Genomic DNA, 21,180 nt, shown 5'->3' on the forward strand with positions numbered 1-21,180 from the left:
TTGTATTTCTGCAGTGTCAGTTGTTACTTCTCCTTTTTCATTTCTAATTCTATTGATTTGAGTCGTCTCCCTGTTTTTCTTGATGAGTCTGGCTAATGGTTTTTCAATTTTGTTTATCTTCTCAAAGACCCAGCTTTTAGTTTTATTGATCTTCGCTCTTGTTTTCTTTGTTTCTGTTTCATTTATTTCTGCTCTGATCTTTATGATTTCTTTCCTTCTGCTAACTTGGGGGTTGTTTTTGTTCTTTTTTCTCTAATTGCTTTAGGTGTAAGGTTAGGTTGTTTATTTGAGATATTTCTTGTTTCTTAAGGTAAGATTGTATTGCTTATTATAAACTTCCCTCTTAGAACTGCTTTTGCTGCATCCCATAGGCTTTGGTCATCGTGTTTTCATTGTCATTTGTTTCTAGGTATTTTTTGATTTCCTCTTTAATTTCTTCAGTGATCTCTTGGTTATTAAGTAGTGTATTGTTCAGCCTCCATGTGCTTGTATTTTTTACAGATTTTTTTCCTGTAATTGATATCTAGTCTCATAGCATTGTGGTCGGAAAAGATACTTGATATGATTTCAATTTTCTTAAATTTACCAGGGCTTGATTTGTGACCCAAGATATGATCTATCCTGGAGAATGTTCCATGAGCACTTGAGAAGAATTTGTATTCTGTTGTTTTTGTATGGAATGTCCTATAAATATCAAGTCCATCTTGTTTAATGTATGATTTAAAGCTTGTGTTTCCTTGTTTATTTTCATTTTGGATGATCTGTCCATTGGTGAAAGTGGGGTGTTAAAGTCCCCTACTATGATTGTGTTACTGTCGATTTCCCCTTTTATGGCTGTTAGTATTTGCCGTATGTATTGAGGTGCTCCTATGTTGGGTGCATAAATATTTACATTTGTTATATCTTCTTCTTGGATTGATCCCTTGATCATTATGTAGTGTCCTTCTTTGTCTCTTGTAACAGTCTTTAAAGTCTATTTTGTCTGTTATGAGAATTGCTACTCCATCTTTCTTTTGATTTCCATTTGCATGGAATATCTTTTTCCATCTCCTCACTTTCAGTCATTGTGTGTCCCTAGGTCTGAAGTGGGTCTCTTGTAGACAGCATATATATGGGTCTTGTTTTTGTATCCATTCAGCCAGTCTGTGTCTTTTGATTAGAGCTTTTAATCCATTTACATTTAAGGTAATTATCGATATGTATGTTCCTATTCCCATTTTCTTAATTGTTTTGGGTTGTTATTGTAGGTCTTTTCCTTCTCTTGTGTTTCCTGCCTAGAGAAGTTCCTTTAGCATTTGTTGTAAAGCTGGTTTGGTGGTGGTGAATTCTTTCAGCTTTTGCTTGTCTGTAAGGGTTTTAATTTCTCCGTCAAATCTGAATGACATCTCTGCTGGGTAGAATAATCTTGGTTGTAGGTTTTTCTCCGTCATCACTTTAAATTATGTCCTGCCACTCCTTCTGGCTTGCAGAGTTTCTGCTGAAAGATCAGCTGTTAACCTTATGGGGGTTCCCTTGTGTGTTATTTGTTGTTTTTCCATTGCTGCTTTTAATATTGTTTCTTTGTATTTAATTTTTGATAGTTTGCTTATTATGTGTCTTGGCGTGTTTCTCCTTGGATTTATCCTGTATGGCACTCTCTGTGCTTCCTGGACTTGATTAATTATTTCCTTTCCCATATTAGGGAAGTTTTCAACTATAATCTCTTCAAATATTTTCTCAGTCCCTTTCTTTTTCTCTTCTTCTCCTGAGACCCCTACAATTCGCATGTTGGTGCGTTTAATGTTGTCCCAGAAGTCTCTGAGACTGTCCTCAGTTCTTTTCATTCTGTTTTCTTTATTCTGCTCTGCAGTAGTTATTTCCACTATTTTTTCTTCCAGGTCCCTTATCCGTTCTTCTGCCTCAGTTATCCTGCTATTGATTCCTTCTAGAGAATTTTTAATTTCATTTATTGTGTTGTTCATCATTGTTTCTTTGCTCTTTAGTTCTTCTAGGTCCTTGTTAAACGTTCCTTGTATTTCCTCTATTCTATTTCCAAGATTTTGTATCATCTTTACTATCACTATTCTGAATTCTTTTTCAGGTAGACTGCCTATTTCCTCTTCATTTGTTTGGTCTGGTGGGTTTTTACCTTGCTCCTTCATCTGCTGTGTGTGTTTCTGTCTTCTCATTTTGCTTAACTTACTGTGTTTGGGGTCTTCTTTTCTCAGGCTGCAGGTTCATAGTTCTTGTTGTTTTTGGTGTCTGTCCCCACTGGCTTAGGTTGGTTCAGTGGGTTGTGTAGGCTTCCTGGTGGAGGGGACTTGTGCCTGTGTTCTGGTGGATGAGGCTGGATCTTGTCTTTCTGGTGGGCAGGTCCACGTCTGGTGGTGTTTTTTGGGGTGTCTGTGGCCTTATTATGATTTTAAGTAGCCACTCTGCTAATGGAATAGGTTGTGTTCCTGTTTTGCTAGTTGTCTGGCATAGGGTGTACAGCACTGTAGCTTGATGGTAGTTGAGTGAAGGTGGGTCTTGGCGTTGAGATAGAGATCTCTGGGAGATTTTCGCTGTTTAATTTTACATGGAGCTGGGAGGTCTCTTGTGGACCAGTGTCCTGAAATTGGCTCTCCCACCTCAGAGGCACAGCCCTCACGCCTGGCTGGAGCACCAAGAACCTTTCATCCACATGGCTCAGAAGAAAAGGGAGAAATAATAGAAAAAAAGAAGGAAGGTAAAATAAAATAAAATAAAGTTATTAAAATAAAAACTATTTATTAAGGAAAAAATTTTAAAAAGTAAAAAAAAAAAAACTAAGAAAAACCGGACGTACAGAACCCTAGGACAAATGGTAAAACCAAAGCGTATACAGACAAAATCACACACAGAAGCATACATATACACACTCACAAAAAGAGAAAAAGGGAAAATATATATATATCTTTGCTCCCAAAGTCCACCTCCTCAATTTGGGATGATTCGTTGTTTATTCAGGTATTGCACAGGTGCAGGGTTCATCAAGTTGACTGTGGAGATTTAATCCGCTGCTTCTGAGGCTGCTGGGAGAAATTTCCCTTTCTCTTCTTTGTTCGCACAGCTCCCGAGGTTCAGCTTTGGATTTGGACCCACCTCTGTGTGTAGGTCTCCTGAGGGCGTCTGTTCTTCACTCAGACAGGACGGGGTTAAGGGAGCAGCTGATTCGGGGCCTCTGGCTCACTCAGGCTGCGGGGAGTGGGGGATACAGATGCGGGAGAGCCTGCGGCGGCAGAGGCCAGTGTGACGTTGCAACAGCCTGAGGCGCACCGTGTGTTCTCCCGGGGAAGTTGTCCTTGGATCACGGGACCCTGGCAGTGGCGGGCTGCACAGGGGAGGTGTGGAGAGTGACCTGTGCGTGCACACAGGCTTCTTGGTGGTGGCAGCAGCAGCCTTAGCGTCCCATGCCCGTCTCTGGGGTCCGCGCTGATAGCCACGGCTCGTGCTCTTCTCTGGAGCTCCTTTAAGCGGCGCTCTTAATCCCTTCTCGTGCACCAGGAAACAAAGAGGAAAGAAAAAGTCTCTTGCCTCTTTGGCAGCTCCAGACTTTTTCCTGGACTCCCTCCCGGCTAGCTGTGGTGCACTAGTCCCTTCAGGCTGTGTTCACGCAGCCAGCCCCAGTCCTCTCCCTGGTATCTGACCGAAGCCTGAGCCTCAGCTTCCAGCCCCCGCCCGCCCCGGCAGGTGAGCAGACAGGCCTCTCGGGCTGGTGAATGCGTGTCGGCACCGATCCTCTGTGCGGGAATCTGTCCGCTTTGCCCTCCGCACCCCTGTTGCTGTGCTCTCCTCCGTGGCTCCGAAGCTCCCCCCTTCCGCCACCCACAGTCTCCGGCCACGAAGGGGCTTCCTAGTGTGTGGAAACCTTTGCTCCTTCACAGCTCCCTCCCACTGGTGCAGGTCCCATCCCTATTCTTTTGTCTCTGTTTTTTTCTTTTTTCTTTTGCCCTACCCAGGTACGTGGGGGAGTTTCTTGACTTTTGGGAGGTCTGAGGTCTTCTGCCAGCATTCAGTAGGTGTTCTATAGGAGCTGTTCCACATGTAGATGTATTTCTTATGTATTTGTGGAGAGGAAGGTGATCTCCGCGTCTTACTCTTCCACCATCTTGAAGCTCCTCCCCTAATTCTTCTAGGTCTTTGTTAAAGATTTCTTGCAACTTCTCGATCTTTGCCTCCATTCTTTTCCAAGGTCCTGGATCATCTTCACTATCATTATTCTGAATTCTTTTTCTGGAAGGTTGCTTATCTCCACTTCATTTAGTTGTTTTTCTGGGGTTTTATCTTGTTTCTTCATCTGGTACTTAGCCCTCTGCCTTTTCATCTTGTCTTCCATTCTGTGAATGTGGTTTTTGTTCCACAGGCTGCAGGATTGTAGTTGTTCTTGTTTCTGCTGTCTGCTCTCTGGTGGATGAGGCTATCTAAGAGGCTTGTGCAAGTTTCCTGATGGGAGGGACTGGTGGTGGGTAGAGCTGGGTATTACTCTGGTGGTCATACCTCAGTAAACTTTAATCTGCTTGCCTGCTGATGGGTGAGGCTGGGTTCCCTCCCTGTTGGTTGTTTGGCCTGAGGCAACCCAATACTAGAGCCTACCCAGGCTCTTTGGTGGGGCTAATGGCAGACTCTCGGAGAGCTCATGCCAAGGAGTGCTTCCCACAACTTCTTCTGCCAGTGTCCTTGTCCCCACGGTGAGCCACAGCCACCCTCTGCCTCTGCAGGAGACCCTCCAACCCTAGCAGGTAGGTCTGGTTCAGTCTCCTATGGGGTCACTGCTCCTTTCCCTTGGTCCCGATGCACACACTACTTGGTGTGTGCCCTCCAAGAGTGGAGTCTCTGTTTCCCCCAGTCTTGTCGAAGTCCTGCAATCAAATCCCGCTAGCCTTCAAAGTCTGATTCTCTAGGAATTCCTCCCTCTGTTGCCAGACCCACAGGTTGGGACGCCTGCCGTGGGGCTCAGAACCTTCACTGCAGTGGGTGGACTTCTGTGGTGTAAGTGTTCTCCAGTTTGTGAGACACCCACCCAGCAGTTATGGGATTTGATTTTATTGTGATTGCGCCCCTCCTACCGTCTCATTGTGGCTTCTCCTTTGTCTTTGGATGTGGGGTATCTTTTTTGGTGAGCTCCAGTGTCTTCCTGTCGATGATTATTCAGCAGTTAGTTGTGATTTCAGTGCTCTCGCAAGAGGGAGTGAGACACGTCCTTTTACTCTGCCATCTTGAACGAATGTCTGAACTTGTTTTAGACTTACTGAGTTTGAGAGTTTCTGGGGTATCTAAATTCTAAGTTCTGTCTCATGTTAGTCATTTCCCTGAGTGATCTTTTCCTTGTCCATGACTTCAGACACTCTTTTGAAATACTGATTGATCTTAAATAGGTGTCGTTAGCCTGGACTTCTCTCCTGACCCATCAGATTTAGATTTCTTTTCATTGGGCATAGAAGAAAAAGCATAGGTTTTGGAGCGAGACAAATTTGACTTCAAGTCCTGAATTAGTCACTTACTAGTTGCATGACCTGGTGTTAAATCACATAAGGAATTTTACCTTTAGTTTTATACCTTTGCATATTGTTATGAGAATTACTCGAAGTAATGTGTGCAAATAATGTGTGTAAGCTCAATACTGTAGGAAACCATTGTTATATTATTATTTTGTGTTCTTCCTCATCTCTGTATGTCTGTGTAGGAGGTATCACATTGATCACATTTTTTAAACCTTTTTATTTACTTGTTTTAGATCCTTGAAGGCACACTGATCTTTGTATCCTCAACATTCAACACACTGGGTAGTCTGTAGATGATACTTGATGAATGAATACAATGAGAATTGTCTGAAAGCAGTGGAAGCATATTACTGGTGTTCAGGAAGCAGTCAAAGCTGGTGGTAAAAGAACTGAAACCTGGGCTAGAGTATAGAGAAAGAAGTGAAAATTAAAGTCTGAGACTTGGAGGAGACTTATGACCAGGGGCTGAAGGTAGAGAAGGAAGAATTAGAGGTAGGAAGAAAATTGGGATAGGGTTACGGAAGCCAACAGAGGAGAGAGCATTGCTATGGAGTGGGTGGTCAGTGGTATCTGGTGATGCTGGGAGGGCAAGGAGAATGAGAATGGAGAGAAAAATTTTGGATATAAATTGTGGTGAGTTGGTTAGTAGTCTGGACAGAAGCTTCACTAAACAGGGAATTAGGCCATGGGTTTGAAAATTATAGTAAATACAATGTGTTGACTATCTGATGTGTGAATTGGAATAAAGGTAGTAGAGAAATAGTATGGTAGCTAGAGGGAATGGGTCAGGAGAGGTTGGAGAAGAGATTAGAGATGCTAGAGGGTGATGCTGGTTGAGGGTCAGCCTTCGGTAAAGGTAGGAGGGTAGAGAGGGGAGAAGTAACAAGATGAGTAATATAGTTTTAGCCTTTGTAAATCTTAATTGTTGGATCCTTTCTTATATAAGCTCCTTTTTTCCCCTTCTTGCCCTAGTTTTGATTCGAGGTGTTGATAGGGCCTCAGAACTGGTTTAGTTATAAGGATAAGTTTGGGACATTGCAGCAGAACTGAGGAGAAGCTTTGGACATTTCATGTAGTTACTGGTAGCTTGGAATTGATCAGCTGGTCAGTATAGGTGTCAGACCTGGGTTACTATAGACCCATGAAATTACCGTGAAAGGGAGTAATTAACCAGTTGAGGACCCCTCAGTTCTGGAATGATATGCTGCTCATAAATGTTAAATTCTTCATTTTGGAATAATTTAGTGGAAGCTCAAGGAGGAGATTATACAAATGCTTGAGAATCTTTTATGTAACTTATAAACTCGAGAAATGATTAAGTAGCAGACTGTTTTTCTACCTTTTTAATTATATGAATAGTAAAACTAATAATAGAAATAACTAAGGAAGCATATCACTTTCCTCTCAGACCCTAAAAAATATTTATTCAGACATTCATGCCATTTTTAAAAAATCAGATTTCTTCACAGTTAGGGAAAAAGGGGTCTAAAATTTCAGAACTGTTCCTTAGCTGATGGTCTGGAAGGATAGTTCTGCTTATTTTGAAATTATTGATGAGATTTATCTGTTTCTTTGTTCTTCCCTGGGTATAGGTTCTGAGTCTTTGGGGACTTTTCATGAAACATTGAGAGGTTCTATCTTGGGACTAGGGAATTAGTATCTAGGGGCATAAATACTAAATCTTTTTTTTTTTTTTTTTTTTGTGGTACGCGGGCCTCTCACTGCTGTGGCCTCTCCCGTTGCGGAGCATAGGCTCCGGACGCGCAGGCTCAGTGGCCATGGCTTACGGGCCCAGCCTCTCTGCCACAACTACTGAGCCCACGTGCCACAACTACTGAAACCCATGCGCCTAGAGCCCATGCTCCGCAACAAGAGAAGCCACCACAATGAGAAGCCTGCATACCACAGCAAAGAGTAGCCCCTGCTCGCCACATCTAGAGAAAGCCTGTGCGCAGCAGTGAAGACCCAATGCAGCCATAAACAAACAAACAAATAAATAATAAATAAGTAAATAAAATTTGTATCATCTATCACATAAAGACAGTAATAGCAGTGAACCGTTAATACTTTGAAAACTCTTTGACTCTATTAGTATTCTGTCTTCCCAGTTGTAGTTTTTAGTATCTTTTAGTATCTTCATCTGTAAACTAGGGGGTTCACAAGTCATCTCTGCTGAGGATTCACAAATCACAAATTTGAAGCTTTTCTTTGCTTGCTTATAAAGTGCTTCATCTCTAGATTGGAGGCACCAGGAGAGCACAGCCTATCTCTCTCACAGGGTACCTGGTACAGAATGGGTCTTCAGTAAATGTTTTTTGACTAATTTAATTCTTATAGAGTACTTTGTAGACTTTATTTTTTTATTTTTTTATTTGGTTGCGCTGGGTATTAGTTGTGGCTCACCAGCTCCCTAGTTGCAGTAGGTGGGCCCCTTAGCTGTGGCATGCACGTGGGATCTAGTTACCTGACCAGGGTTCAGAGACCTGGGCCCCCTGCGTTGGGAGCGCAGAGTCTTAAATACTGCACCACCAGGGAAGTCCCATGGTACTTTAGCATATATTATTTATAGTGTAATTTTTACAGTAGCCCCGTGGGTGGGTTGGGTAAAATATTATTATTTTTAGATGAGAAAACAGATTCATAGAGACCAAGAGGCCTCATCAGGGATAATAAGTGGTAGAGCCTGAGTCTCAAACTTAGGTTTTCTCATTTTAAGTCCAACTTTCTAAAAAAAAAGCTATAATAGACTGTTTCTTTCCTTTGGGTCCTAAGTAACCTTAGAGGGAAGGGACTAGTAAGAGGGAAAAAGTATGGTCTTCCCATCAGAAACCCTTTATGAAGGTAGTAGCAGGGCAGGGCCCCTGGAAACAGATTGCATGTGTTCTGATAGCACCTCAGCTCCTTGCTGGCTGTATGGCCTTGGGCAACAAAGTCCATTTAACCTTTCTCTGCCCCCACTTTCCCATCTGTGAAATGGATATAATAGTAGTCCTACACTCAAAGGATTATTATGAGGAGTAAGTCAAAGGAATTAATAAAGTTTGTTAAATAAATGAAAAATAAATATGAAGAATATGTGTGATTTTCATGAGCTAATAGAACGTAGAACGTTATAAACTGAGCACTTAGGCCTCTGGTGGTAAGAAGTTGATCATGACTAGGTTTTGTTTTCATTTGGTTTGGTTATCTCAGTTGCCATAGTCTTTTGAAGGTTAATTAAACTTACCCCAACCCCCACTTTTCAGCTTCATTTTTAAATCATCTTTCCCTGTCTTCATTTGAAAAAAAGTTTCTAAACCCACATTTGCCAAGAAATCTACGATGATGAATTACTTACTCCTTTTCCCTAAGAGCCTAATTATAGCTCATACTTTCCCCTATTCAAATCACACAGCCAAGATGTACATATTCTGTGAGAATTCAGCATTTATTTACAGTCTGTAAACTTGCTTAGTTTTATGTGTGCTTTTATACATATTTTGTAATAATACTGGCAATCTTTTTTTTAGAGCTTACTCTGTGCTTTGCAAAGATCATCTCATTTAATCCTTAAACAAAAACACCTGGGAGATGTTGCCCTATTGAGAAATTGACGTTCAGAGAAAGTGACTTCCCCAAATTGATACCATCTGGTTAAAGGTGGCACCATTATTTAAACTCTGACTTTGAATCTCAGGCTCTTAACATCTACTTTATGCTGCCTGTTGTCTCTCCATGGAGAGTGTCAGTTTTAGAATGTTAGTACCTGGAAGACAGGTTCTAGATCTGTGAAGCAAAATTTGCAGAGGACTTCAGAGTCCCAGGAACAATTGACTCTTAGTACATCCAGTGTTGGAGAGGGGAGGGGGGTTAATTATAATCATAGTATTAATTTTTTTTTTTTTTTTTTTTTTTTTTTTTTGCGGTACCTGGGCCTCTCACTGTTGTGGCCTCTCCCATTGCAGAGCACAGGCTCCGGACCCGCAGGCTCAGCAGCCATGGCTCACGAGCCTAGCCGCTCCACGGCATGTGGGATCCTCCCGGACCGGGGCACGAACCCGTGTCCCCTGCATCGGCAGGCGGACTCTCAACCACTGCGCCACCAGGGAAGCCCCATAGTATTACTTTTGATGACAGACTGATTTTTTTTTTTGAATTTTTATTTTTAAAAATATTCAAGTGAAGTAAAAATATATCTTCTTTTAAACATATTCTTGGTTTTTAACTAATTGTTTCAGCACATCCTTGTATGACTAACAGCTCCGCTGTATTGGGGTCTTTCTCTTTCTGTTTTATAAGATGTATGACCTGTTTGCTTTGCTTTTATACTTCGTGCTCAGTCCAGATGGCAGGTACAGGTCATTTTACATGCTAGTTTTGTCCAGTAGATATTAAATTAAAGCTACTAATAGAATTAACTCAGTAGAGCTGGTTTGTTTGTCCTAGAACATGTTTTTTTCTAGTATTTACAACTTTTTCTTAGTAGTCTTAGTCCCAGGTACTTTGTGGCTGTGATGATGTCATTAAATTTCAACTGTGGTGGTATCTTAATCCTCACAGACACTCCATATCTCGTCTCTCTCGTTAAATTAAATGCATATACTAGCATCAACTAAAATGCTAGAATTTTATCTTTTTTCCCAAAATACGGAAAATTTCATAAGTAACCATTAACCTTACTTCTTCTATTTTTAACTGTAGTACCAGAAGAAAACATTGCAACTATGAAATATGGAGCCCAGGTGGTAAAAGGGGAGCTGAAGTCTGCCTTATTAGATGGTGACACTCAAAATTATGATTTGGATCATGGATTTTCTAGGCACCCAATTGATGATGACTGCCGTTCTGGCATCGAGATTAAGCTAGGTCAGCCGTCCATTATCAATCATATACGGATACTCCTGTGGGACCGAGATAGCCGGTGAGTCATTAGCATGACTTGGAGAGAAACTGACATGTCTGATTGAGATGGCCTAACTTTGTGGTCATCTGCTTTGGCTTAAGAGATTTGCTGGTTTATATCTTTGTCATCACTTTGCTATTTCTCTTGAAGTTTAGTTTTGGGGGAAGAATTAAAGGGTGCGTTTCTTTAAAAAATAACATTTTTTGCTTTTTTCTGCTTATAAAAGTAATGAATATGTGTTTATTGTGGAAAACAGAAAATGTAGAAAAGCACAAAGAAGAAAATAAATATTGCTAGTAATCTCACTGCCTATTATTAATTTTTATATTTGTCTAACCAGTACTTTTTTAAAATTAATTGATTTTATTTTTGGCTGTGTTGGGTCTTCGTTGCTGAGTGCGGGCTTTCTCTAATTGTGGCTTGCGGGGGCTACTCTTTGTTGCGGTGCGTGGGCTTCTCATTGTGGTGGCTTCTCTTGTTGTGGAGCATGGTCTCTAGCTGCGCGGGCTTCAGTAGTTGTGGCACGTGGGCTCAGTAGTTGTGGCTCGTGGGCTCTAGAGTGCAGGCTCAGTAGTTGTGGCTCACGGGCTTGGTTGCTCCACGGCATGTGGGATCTTCCCAGACCAGGACTCGAACCCCTGCCCTGTGCATTGGCAGGTGTATTATTACCCTCTGCACCACCAGGGAAGTCCCTAACCAGTATTTTTTTGTTATGCATAGTCTCACACATACACACACACAAACACACACACCCGAAACCTGTAAAACCACACATAGTTTTACAAAATAAAGGTTAGATGTACAAAAACTAACTTCACTTTTCAATTAATACACTGTGAATATTCTACTCTTTTAAAAATATTCCTGTAAAATGTTACTTTTAAAAAATTTTTTTGAAATATAGTTTACTTATAATATGTTTAAGTTCTGTACATATATATATACAAATATGTTTTACATATATATTCTTTTTCATATTTTCCATGATGGTTTATTACATGATATTGAATATAGTTCCCTGTGTTATATAGTAGGGCCTTGTCATTTATCCATGTAAAATGTTACTTTTAATAGTTGTTTGGTATTCCACTATATGAGTTACCATGGTTTATTTACTTGATTCCTTACTTTTGGATATTATGATAACTTTTAAAATATACTTTATACTGTGGACAAAGAAAAAAAATTGTCTTTTGGTGTGAATAAATATCATTATCAAAACAAAAGAAATATGTGAAAAACACTTGATGGGCTCCAGCCTAGGAACCCACCAGTTTCACAGTGCTTTCAAGATTCTGCCTTCCTTTCTAGCCACTCTGATGTTTTCACCCACTGAGTTCAGCCATGGCAGAAGTACCAGAGCAGTAGGATGACCAAGAACTGAACAGTCTCCCTCATTGCTGCTCGTCATTAACCTAAACCTGTACACCCAGTCTCTCTCTGGTGTACAGTCTCCTAGGCCCTACTCATGCCTCTTTGAGTCTGGGCATGAAGGGCTTAACAGTAAGGGTGATGAGACCCTGCAGATCTTGCTGGTTAGTTCATTTCTCTTGTTAGCACCACTGACCGCCACCCTGGCCTTTCAGGCCATTTGAGCCAAGTGTGAGGGAAGCTTTATGAAGTGAGAGTCAGCATTTCCCATGTGCGTGGGTATTGGAGGTTATCTCCAGGTTATCTCCTTCTTTTTAATTAAGAATATGTTTCCTGATATGTATCGTTGGATATAATATGTTTAGTTGGCAAAGTGGAGCAAATTTCATGTATTATTTGCAAGCGTCTCTGATTAATAATAGTAGTAGGCACTGTTCTAAAAGGTTTACATATATTAACTCATTTAGTTAATAATGCAATTAGTATAAAAATAATAAAGAAAAGGTTAGTACATTTGAAACTGTAAGTACTTATCATCATTTCCAGGATGTTAAATATTTATAGGCCACTTGGTTTTATTTTTTTTATTTTTAATTAATTAATTTATTTTATTTATTTATTTTTGGCTGCATTGGGTCTTCGTTGCCGCGCACGGGCTTTCTCTAGTTGTGGCTACTCTTTGTTGTGGTGCGCCGGCTTCTCATTGTGGTGGCTTGTCTTGTTGTGGAGCGTGGGCTCTAGGCACGCGGGCTTCCGTAGTTGTGGCTCGCAGGCTCTAGAGCGCAGGCTCAGTAGTTGTGGCGCACGGGCTTCGTTGCTCTGTGGCATGTGGGATCTTCCCGGACCAGGGCTTGAACCCGTGTCCCCTGCATTGGCAGGCGGATTCTTAACCACTGCGCCACCAGGGAAGCCCCAGTTTGTTTTAGTATGTGCGTTTCATTCACAGGGGACTTAACTTTACCATGTACTAGTTCCTTTCTCACAGAAGTTATCATTCTAAGCAAAGGTGAAAAATTCAGAATCTTAAGCCAAAAAGATTCTCACATGTGTTGTAAAATTATATCCTGCATTGCTGATAACCCAGAGAGGTTCAATAAAAGGTTATAACCAGTTTGAGACTGAGCCATAAAATGGATGGGAGTGAGGGGACAGCAGAAAATGAGGGGATGACACAAAATAAGCTGACCTTTTCTGGTCACAACTGTTGGTTGCAGGCTGACATTTATGGTCACCTAAATCTTCTGAGATTGTTCCTGTTGATATTACAGTACAAGTAATAACTGCATCTCAAATTTAAATTTGGCTTATGACAGGGGAATATAGATTTGTTCAGTATGGAACCAGCATGTAATGGTCCAGGGTAGCTGACCAGGGGAGGATGATAGGCTGTTTTCATTACTGCTAGATTATTAGCTGCCAAATTTTAAGTTGTACCGAAGAGGAATACATACGATCTCTTCACCCATGTCATTTATTTTTCTGCAGGCTGTATCTGTGTGTGGGATGGTAGGAGACTGGGAGGAAGCAGGAGATAAGCTGGCCTCTGTGAGGAACCATTCTGAGTTGGCTTCCCTCCTGAGACAGGAGGGCTGGGTGCTCAGGCCAGTGAAGGTAGAGGGAGAAGGCACACTTCTCTGTTTTCTGTCCTCTCTCTGTCATGGCTTTATTAACCTGTTAATACGGTATATGCAAGGCATCCTGGTCCTGTTATATCTTATATGCCTGATATGTGACAAGCACTGTGCTAGACCCCGATATATGCAGATAAATATGGCATGGTCTGTGTTCTTAACCAGCTTGAGACCTTATAAGGCAGGCAGACATGCAAAGAGATAATTTCAATACATTGTGGCGAATGCTATGTTAGGGGGATCTATACACATTTCGTCATCATCAGAATTTGGTCATTATGCAGAAAATGTAATTCATGAATAGTGTATTTTTTGTACCTTTTAACATTTTATTAAAATATAACTTCGGGGGGCTTCCCTGGTGACGCACTGGTTAAGAATCCTCCCGCCAATGCAGGGGACATGGGTTCATGCCCTAGTCTGGGAAGATCCTACATGGTGCGGCGCAACTAAGCCTGTGTCACAACGACTGAGCCTGCACTCTAGAGCCCGCGAGCCACAGCTACTGAAGCCCGCACGCCTAGAGCCCGTGCTCCACAACAAGAGAATCCACCACAATGAGAAGCCCGCGCACCGCAAAGAAGAGTAGCCCCCGCTCGCCACAACTAGAGAAAGCCCAAGCACAGCAATGAAGACCCAACGCAGCCAAAAAAAAAAAAAAAAAAGCTGCTAAAAAAATATAGCTTTGTATTGTTATTTTAATATGATACTTTTTTCTGCCTTTTTCCTTTTGATTCATAGGTCTTATTCATACTTCATTGAAGTCTCAATGGATGAACTTGATTGGATCAGAGTGATTGATCATTCGCAATATCTGTGTCGTTCTTGGCAGAAGCTGTATTTTCCAGCCCGTGTCTGCAGGTTAGTTCTCATGGCTTATAAATGCTTCTGATGTTTGTTTAAAGAGATCTGGATGTTGAGAAACAGATTTCATTTTTCTGTCTCAAAGAGGAAAAGTTTTCCAGGAGGATATCAGTTACTAAATGCGTCCCAACTAAAAAACTTAGGGATACTATGGAAAATTAAGCATCTTAATATTTAGAGTGTACTGTGGAACTGTTTTGTACCATATTTATGTAAAGGCATGTAAATGAATAAGAAGGGACGACACACTGAGAAGTGGAAATGCTTTTTAAATTCCATGCTATACCTTGAAAGCAGAGTTATTGTTAGGGGGTGCGTTCTTTTCACAAAAACCATGAGAGATATTTCTGGAGGCTTCCCTGGCAGTCCTCAGGGCCAGGAGGAGATTTTTGGATGCCATTGTGCATGTTCTTTTTCTAGGTCAGTGGATATCAGTGGAGTTTGAAAGAGCAGGTGTTTCTGGTGGGGTTGGGTTTGGGGCAAGGGAGGCTGAGCTGGTGGGGCTCCAGGCTCACACCTTCCCTTCAACCAGAGCACCTTAACTTTTATTGTCATTATGTATTTTAGCTCCATGTAAGTTTGTTTTTTAAAAAGTACTGATAAGCTATTCTAACATTTCATATTCTTACTTTAGATGTAAGCCATCTTTTAAGCTTTCTTTCTGAAATTCTGCAAAACCAGTATGAATAATGAATTTGGGAGTTGGGAAAGGTGGTTAAAGGCCCCTGAAATTCTGTTGTGTTTTTTCTATTGTGATTTTCCCCTTGGAAATTTCCCTCAGATATTCTTTACCCTAAACTCAAGAGATTGAAGGCAGAAAGTGATTGGTTCATTTAATGAAGTGTGTCAAGAAGGGATATGGTGGGTGTAAGCCAGGGAGCACGTGGAGCTGGCCCCTTACCCACTCCGCTCCACACCTGTACTCGTGACCCCAGCTGACATCCCTGTGTGGCTGAGTTGGAGCAGATGGGGATGCCCCACAGCACTTACTCTCTCAGTCAGAAGGCACCCTTATACTTATTAAACGCATGATCTGACAGAATCAGGCTGAATTCTTACTTCTACCACAGGAACTCCACAAAACCTTTCAGCCTCTGGTACAGTAAAGAATGTCGCCTACATTTTTTTTTATTATGGGTATGACTGGACACAATATTGTTACCCAAGGATACTCTTGTGTGGAAATGAAGAAAATCAATTTCATTTCCCCAAAGAGGGACTAAAGTGTCTCAGGTCTAGCAGTTGCTCTTTTATCAGAGGAGTTTTGAATGGATTAAAATGAGAGGGACAAGAAATTGAGTGAAGATTCTGTATCTCAGAACTGCCTAGGGATACGTTGAGAGTGACAGAGGGGCCCCGAGGTAGAGGAGGGGATTGAGTCTGCATCGACTGACATTATTATGGCTGTATCAGATTAAAAAATAAGCAGCATAACAACCAAAGTGTCTGACGTGGACCAAAGGACTGTGTGTTTGTATTTAATTTGAAACACTAGGAGCACGACTCCCAGAACAAATCATCGTGACTGTAATACCAGCTATGATAGAGGCTGTGTGCTTTACCCATCTGAAAACTCCTACTCTGTGGAGGGAGACGTGTACCCTCAGTCGTGATCTCTGGCTTTTAGAAAATATAATTCCTCTCATTTATTAATGGGTATTATTTATACTCCCTTTTCCTTATTTTGTCTCTCCTGTGTGGCCTTGCCTTTGTTGATGTTGCTTTTATGTGTTGTAGAGCCTGGCTGTTTTCATGATTCTAGTTTTTGTCTTGGTATAGCCAGCTCCCACGCTGGTTGAGAAAAACTGAGCAAAGGTGATGTTAGAGACAGTGATAACAGGAAAAGGAAGGAGTCTTGATATGCATTTTAGTGAGAAAGCATTTTAATATTTATAACCACTTTAACTTACTATGTTACTACATTCCTTCATAAACTCTGCCTTTTGTAATAGTTTGGAATTTTGGAAGTATTTTAAAATGAACTTAAGAATAAGTCCCTATTGATTATCCAAGGATGTTTCATGCTTGGTGTTTCTTATCTTCACAATCATTTATTGACTTCCTAAACAATGTTCTAAATACACTTCTTTCAGGGACTTCACTGGGCACATATAAATTCTTTATTTCCTTAGCACGTAAGTGTTCACTTTGCATTGTGTTAGTTAATTTGAACATTTGTATGTCACTCTTGTTCTTCAGTGTCCTTTGCGTGTTTGTCTTGCCTCTCATACTAAAATTACAAGCTCTTGGAAGCAAGGAGTATGGATTCTAATCTTTCAGTATTCTTGTGCAGTTCTCAAGTTATGACCTTGTATGCAGTAGGTACTCTATAAATGTTAGCACAGGTTTGGGGTCAAGGCACTGACCAGGTAGTGAAGAGAGACTGATTCAATATTAATATGTACATATATTCATTGGTGCTTTTTATCCAAGTATTTGTTAAAATGTATATCTGTGCTGGAAAACTCTGGAGTGGTAAATGGTTCTGTACTCTTTGCAAAGTCTACTTTCTGTTTTTTCTTCAGGAAACTGAATTTCGAGGTTAATTCTGAAGGATGCAAGTGTTGTATATTGATGAAAGATTTCATTTAATATATTCACTAAAGAAGAGATACTCTGTGAATTGTGAGATTACCCAGCCCTCTCTCTTGAGTCTAGGTTGAACTGTATGTAAATCAGCATCGGGTAGTAGGAAAATCATGGGCTGCAGAGTTAGAGCTCTTCTCAAATCCTGGTTTCATCTAATATTGGCATTGTGATCTTAGTAAAGTTGTGCCTCTCCAAGCCCTCATTTCTACACCAGTGAAACAGGAATAACAGCACCCTTCCTGGGGTCTGCTGTGGAGGGTTAGATGACAGAGCATATGTACAAGTACTGAGCACAATGCCTGGCCCAAAGTTAGAGGCTCAGTAAATAGTTGTTTTTATTACCTTTTCTACTTTCTGAGACTCTGAACTGGTGTTTGGCCTTCAGAGAAAGAGAGCCATCCTGCCATTCTCTGTAGCCATGGTGGCTCTCAGTGGTGGCTCTCAGTATGAGGAAACTGTTCCTTATCTCAGGAGTGTGGTCCTTTCAGCACTTTTCCATATTGCCAGTCCACACACATGCCTTCCACGGTTCTCTTTATCTTAGTAATCTTCCCATTTGTATGTTTCCAACAGTTTTCATACATTTTGGTTTTGGTAAAGCATTTTTTAATTGTGGTAAAATATATATAACATAAAATTTGCCGTTTATATATCCTGTGGAATGTAATTTAGTCAGCATTTCCCCTCACCGAGATAGTGGTGATAAGGATAATGTCAGGCTTCAAAGCTGGAGTGATGGTTACAACCACAACAGTGAATGGAGAGAAATGGTCTGCTCTTTCTTTCTGGGTCCTTTTTAGGAATTCATTGTGGGTCAAGTGGGGACTGCTCAATGTAGCCAAAAGCTTAGACTAATAACAACCCCCTAGCCCCCAGCTGGAAATGAAGAAAAATGATGTCAATTTTGGTACAGTTTTTCATATGATACTCAGAACCATCTTATATCTTATCAGCTTTGCCTTTTTCAGGAAAAGGAAATTTCTGCTTTATCCATAAAGTCCCCAACCTTCAAACTGTCTTCTTGGCTATCTAGTAAGCTCTCTTCAAGTCCTTCCACAGCTTTCTTAGTTGGTAGAGCCTAGGACTGAACAAAAAACACTAACAAGGAGTGGAAATATTGAGTGCCCTGGGATGCTTTAAATTTTTTTTCTGGCTTTTTCTCAACACGATGCTGGTAATTTGGCAGCTGCAAAATGTTGCTGAAATATGAGAAGACTTGAAAACATGGATGTGAATGCGTACAGAGGTAGCCCGCATAAGGCTGGTAGCTGGAATTACAAAAGTGAACTTGGTATAAAACCTGGGAGTTGAGGGAGAGGAATAGTGGGCCTAAAAGCACAGTCCTTAAGAATATAGCTATTGAGAGAGGGAAGGAAAGAGTAGGTGGCAGACAGGTGTACTGCAGGGGCTGGTCAGAGAGTTAGAGGAGAATCCGGGGGAGCACAGAGGCCAGAAAGGGTGTTGAGAAGGGTGCATCTTGATGGTTCAGAACGTGGCACAGGATGGATGAACTCACTTAACACAAAACTGAGCTTCTTTCTTCCTTTCCTTTTGTTTTTATTTATCAAAATGGAAATGTCTTTTTATGACATTTTAATTATAAAATTATGATGTAGTACACATTTTAAATATTGATAAAGCTTGCCCTCTGATACGGCTGTACTCAGTCTCTACCAATAGCACATAGAAACGCCCCTTCTCCAAACCCTCACCAATGCAGGCGTTGTCAGCATTTTGCCAATGTGATTTATGATCTGTAAAAAATTGTCTTACTTTAAGTTGGATTTCTTTTATCGTCTGTGAAGTGTAGGGTATCTTATAATACTTGACATTTGTTATTTCTCATTTATAAAAGCCTATTTTTGTCTTTTGCATATTTTTCTTCTGGGGTGATTATCTTTTTGTTTTTGGCTTGTGAGAACTTTATGTTGGTATGTACACCTTGATACATATACATGTATATATCGTATATATGTGGTGTATATATACATGTAGACGTATATTTGTGTATGTATGATTATACTTTTGCCTATCATGTACTGTGCAATTTGTTATTAGTTTTTAGTGTTTTATTAGTACTTTTTACCATATAGAATTTTATGTTTAAAAAAAGGTAGTCAAATCTGTCAGTCCTTTTTATGGTTTCAGGTGGTCTGATATCATGTTTAGAAAGGTGTTCCTCACGCCAACGTTAAAGAGTGTTATATTTTTATAAATTTTTTCTGCTACTTGTTATTTTTATCTTTGTATCTAAATATTTAATCCAGCCAGAATATTTTTCTTGTATCTTTTCAGATTAGGGATAATCAGTTGACCAAGACCATTTATTTAATAATCGTTCCTTACCATACTAGTATGAACAGCCATATTTATCATGTGCTAAATTCTAGTATATACTCCACTCTGTTCATTGATTTCTTTGACTGTTAATGAAAGTGTTTCAATCATTGTAGTTTTCCCTTCCCTCCTTTTTCTTCCTTCCTTAGAGTGAGAGATTATAATGTGCCAAATGTGTCATGGACAAAAGGGTGCTGTAGAGCATCTGCTGGCCTGTCTTCTAGTCTCAGTGGTCACAGTAGAGGTCATAAATGATGAAAAACATCTCACTAGAACGGTTCTACTTTCACTTACAACAAGAAATTTAGGCATGCTTCACCAGCTAAGAAAATAGATTTTTCTTCATTTATTCATCTGTTTATTCATCCATTACTCACTCATTTCACAAATAAGCTCCTACTTTGTGCTATGCATTGTACTGGATACTGAGGCCATAACACTGAAGAAGACTGCCAAGATTTCTGCTCTCATAGAATTTGGGAGGAACAGATATAAACAATAAGAGCACAACAGGTAATTGTAAATGTTGTGAAAATGATACTGTGATAGTGACCCAGGGTCAAGAGGAGGAGAGTAGTTATTTAAAATAGGTGATCATGGGAAGCCCGAGAGGGGAGCTGGGTGTTTTAAATTGAGATTAAGGAGGTGATATTCTCTGGTCATTGTTGTAGATATTTAGGCTTTCTTTGGTGTACATCGAATGTTATTCAAGAGTAACTGGTCTACTCTAGGAGGCCTCATTAAATGAATACTAAAACTGTACTGTTTTTTGGTTTAGAGCACTTTTATTGCACTTTTAATCTCTTTTATTGCTACCATACATTCCAAGTCCCCTCTCATCCCGGCCATCAGTAGATGCAGCATAATTTTTTTACCCATTTTCATTAGATTATAGTACCTTACAGTGCTATAGATATACAAGACATAAAACAAATGAGAAAATAAACATTGCTATTTATGGAAGCATTCTTTCCCTACCGTATTAACCTTGTACAAAAGCGTGTGTGTCTTCCACCTTTTCTCTTTTGTTCTCCCCCAACCCCCTGGGCATTGATATATTTATTTACGTTAAAGGTAGACAGTTTTACATTAATCAGTGGTTCACCAGGATGCTTTATAATCATAGCTAGAATTATGCCGAGCCTTTACTTTCTTTATATGATTGGTGTCTTCAGAAGTCAAGAAATGCCTTATTCAGTTGTAAAGGAAGAAGGAACAGTTTCACTTTTTAAAAGTAGTCATTTTAGTTCACACTTAGGTTGAATTGTACCTCCACCTATAACTTTGATACCATAATTGAATTAGTATAGAGCAACCTGCAGACAGAACAGTCTCTTCTAAGAGTGCAAAGCAAAATGTAGCCACATGGTGTCACTAAATCGTAACAATTTTACTGGGGCTAAAGAGAGATTAAAATTGCTTTTTAAAAAATAAAACCATATTTAAATATAAATTTTCTGAAGTCTGTGATTTGTGAAATAGCATGTAAAACTATTTGTACTATTGAAGTCCTTCTACTCATGTGGAGCATTAATTATGCCTGAAGTCCACAGAGGTACATTCAGGTGCTAGCCAGCCCTTGACTCGTAGTCTGCCAAGTATAGTGGACTTCTGTAGTAGAGCTATTCAGTTTTATACAAATAAGTTCTTTTTTTCTCTTAATTTTTTTTTATCAAGTAAGTTCTTTTTTTTAATCTTTCTTTGGAATTTTGAAATAAATAGAAGAGTAACCCAAAGGAGAGAGCTCCATTAAATATTTATAAGGAATCAGAGAGCAGAAGAAAGGAGGAGTGAGGAAAAGAGAGTGAGGGTTACAGGACCTCAGAGGAGAGACAGGAAGAGAACAGTCTAACACTTATTGAGTATCTATTGTGGGCCAGACACACATTGCTTCCTTGTATGATTCTCATGATAGCTCTAGGAGAGAAACACCACTAACTACCTTCATTTTACAAATGAGGAAACTGAGCCTCAGAGAAGTTAAATATGCAGGTCTGTGACTACA

General features: G+C 40.2%; 1 protein-coding gene across 7 annotated transcripts in view; it reads left to right on the forward strand.

The window, feature by feature from the left end:
• Window positions 1-21,180, forward strand: part of BTBD9 (BTB domain containing 9) — a 415,523-nt gene that overhangs the window by 44,807 nt on the left and 349,536 nt on the right. For all 7 annotated transcript variants that reach the window (XR_012334472.1, XM_073810771.1, XM_073810770.1 and 4 more), the window contains 2 exons: window positions 10,182-10,401; window positions 14,127-14,246. Coding sequence is in view for 6 of the 7 variants with exons in the window: in XM_073810771.1 (XP_073666872.1) it covers window positions 10,182-10,401; window positions 14,127-14,246 (340 nt within the window). In the remaining variant the exon portion in view is untranslated. The remainder of the gene's footprint in view (window positions 1-10,181; window positions 10,402-14,126; window positions 14,247-21,180) is intronic.

This window comes from Tursiops truncatus, chromosome 10 (genome assembly GCF_011762595.2).
Source record: "Tursiops truncatus isolate mTurTru1 chromosome 10, mTurTru1.mat.Y, whole genome shotgun sequence".
Taxonomy (NCBI): Eukaryota; Metazoa; Chordata; class Mammalia; order Artiodactyla; family Delphinidae; genus Tursiops; species Tursiops truncatus.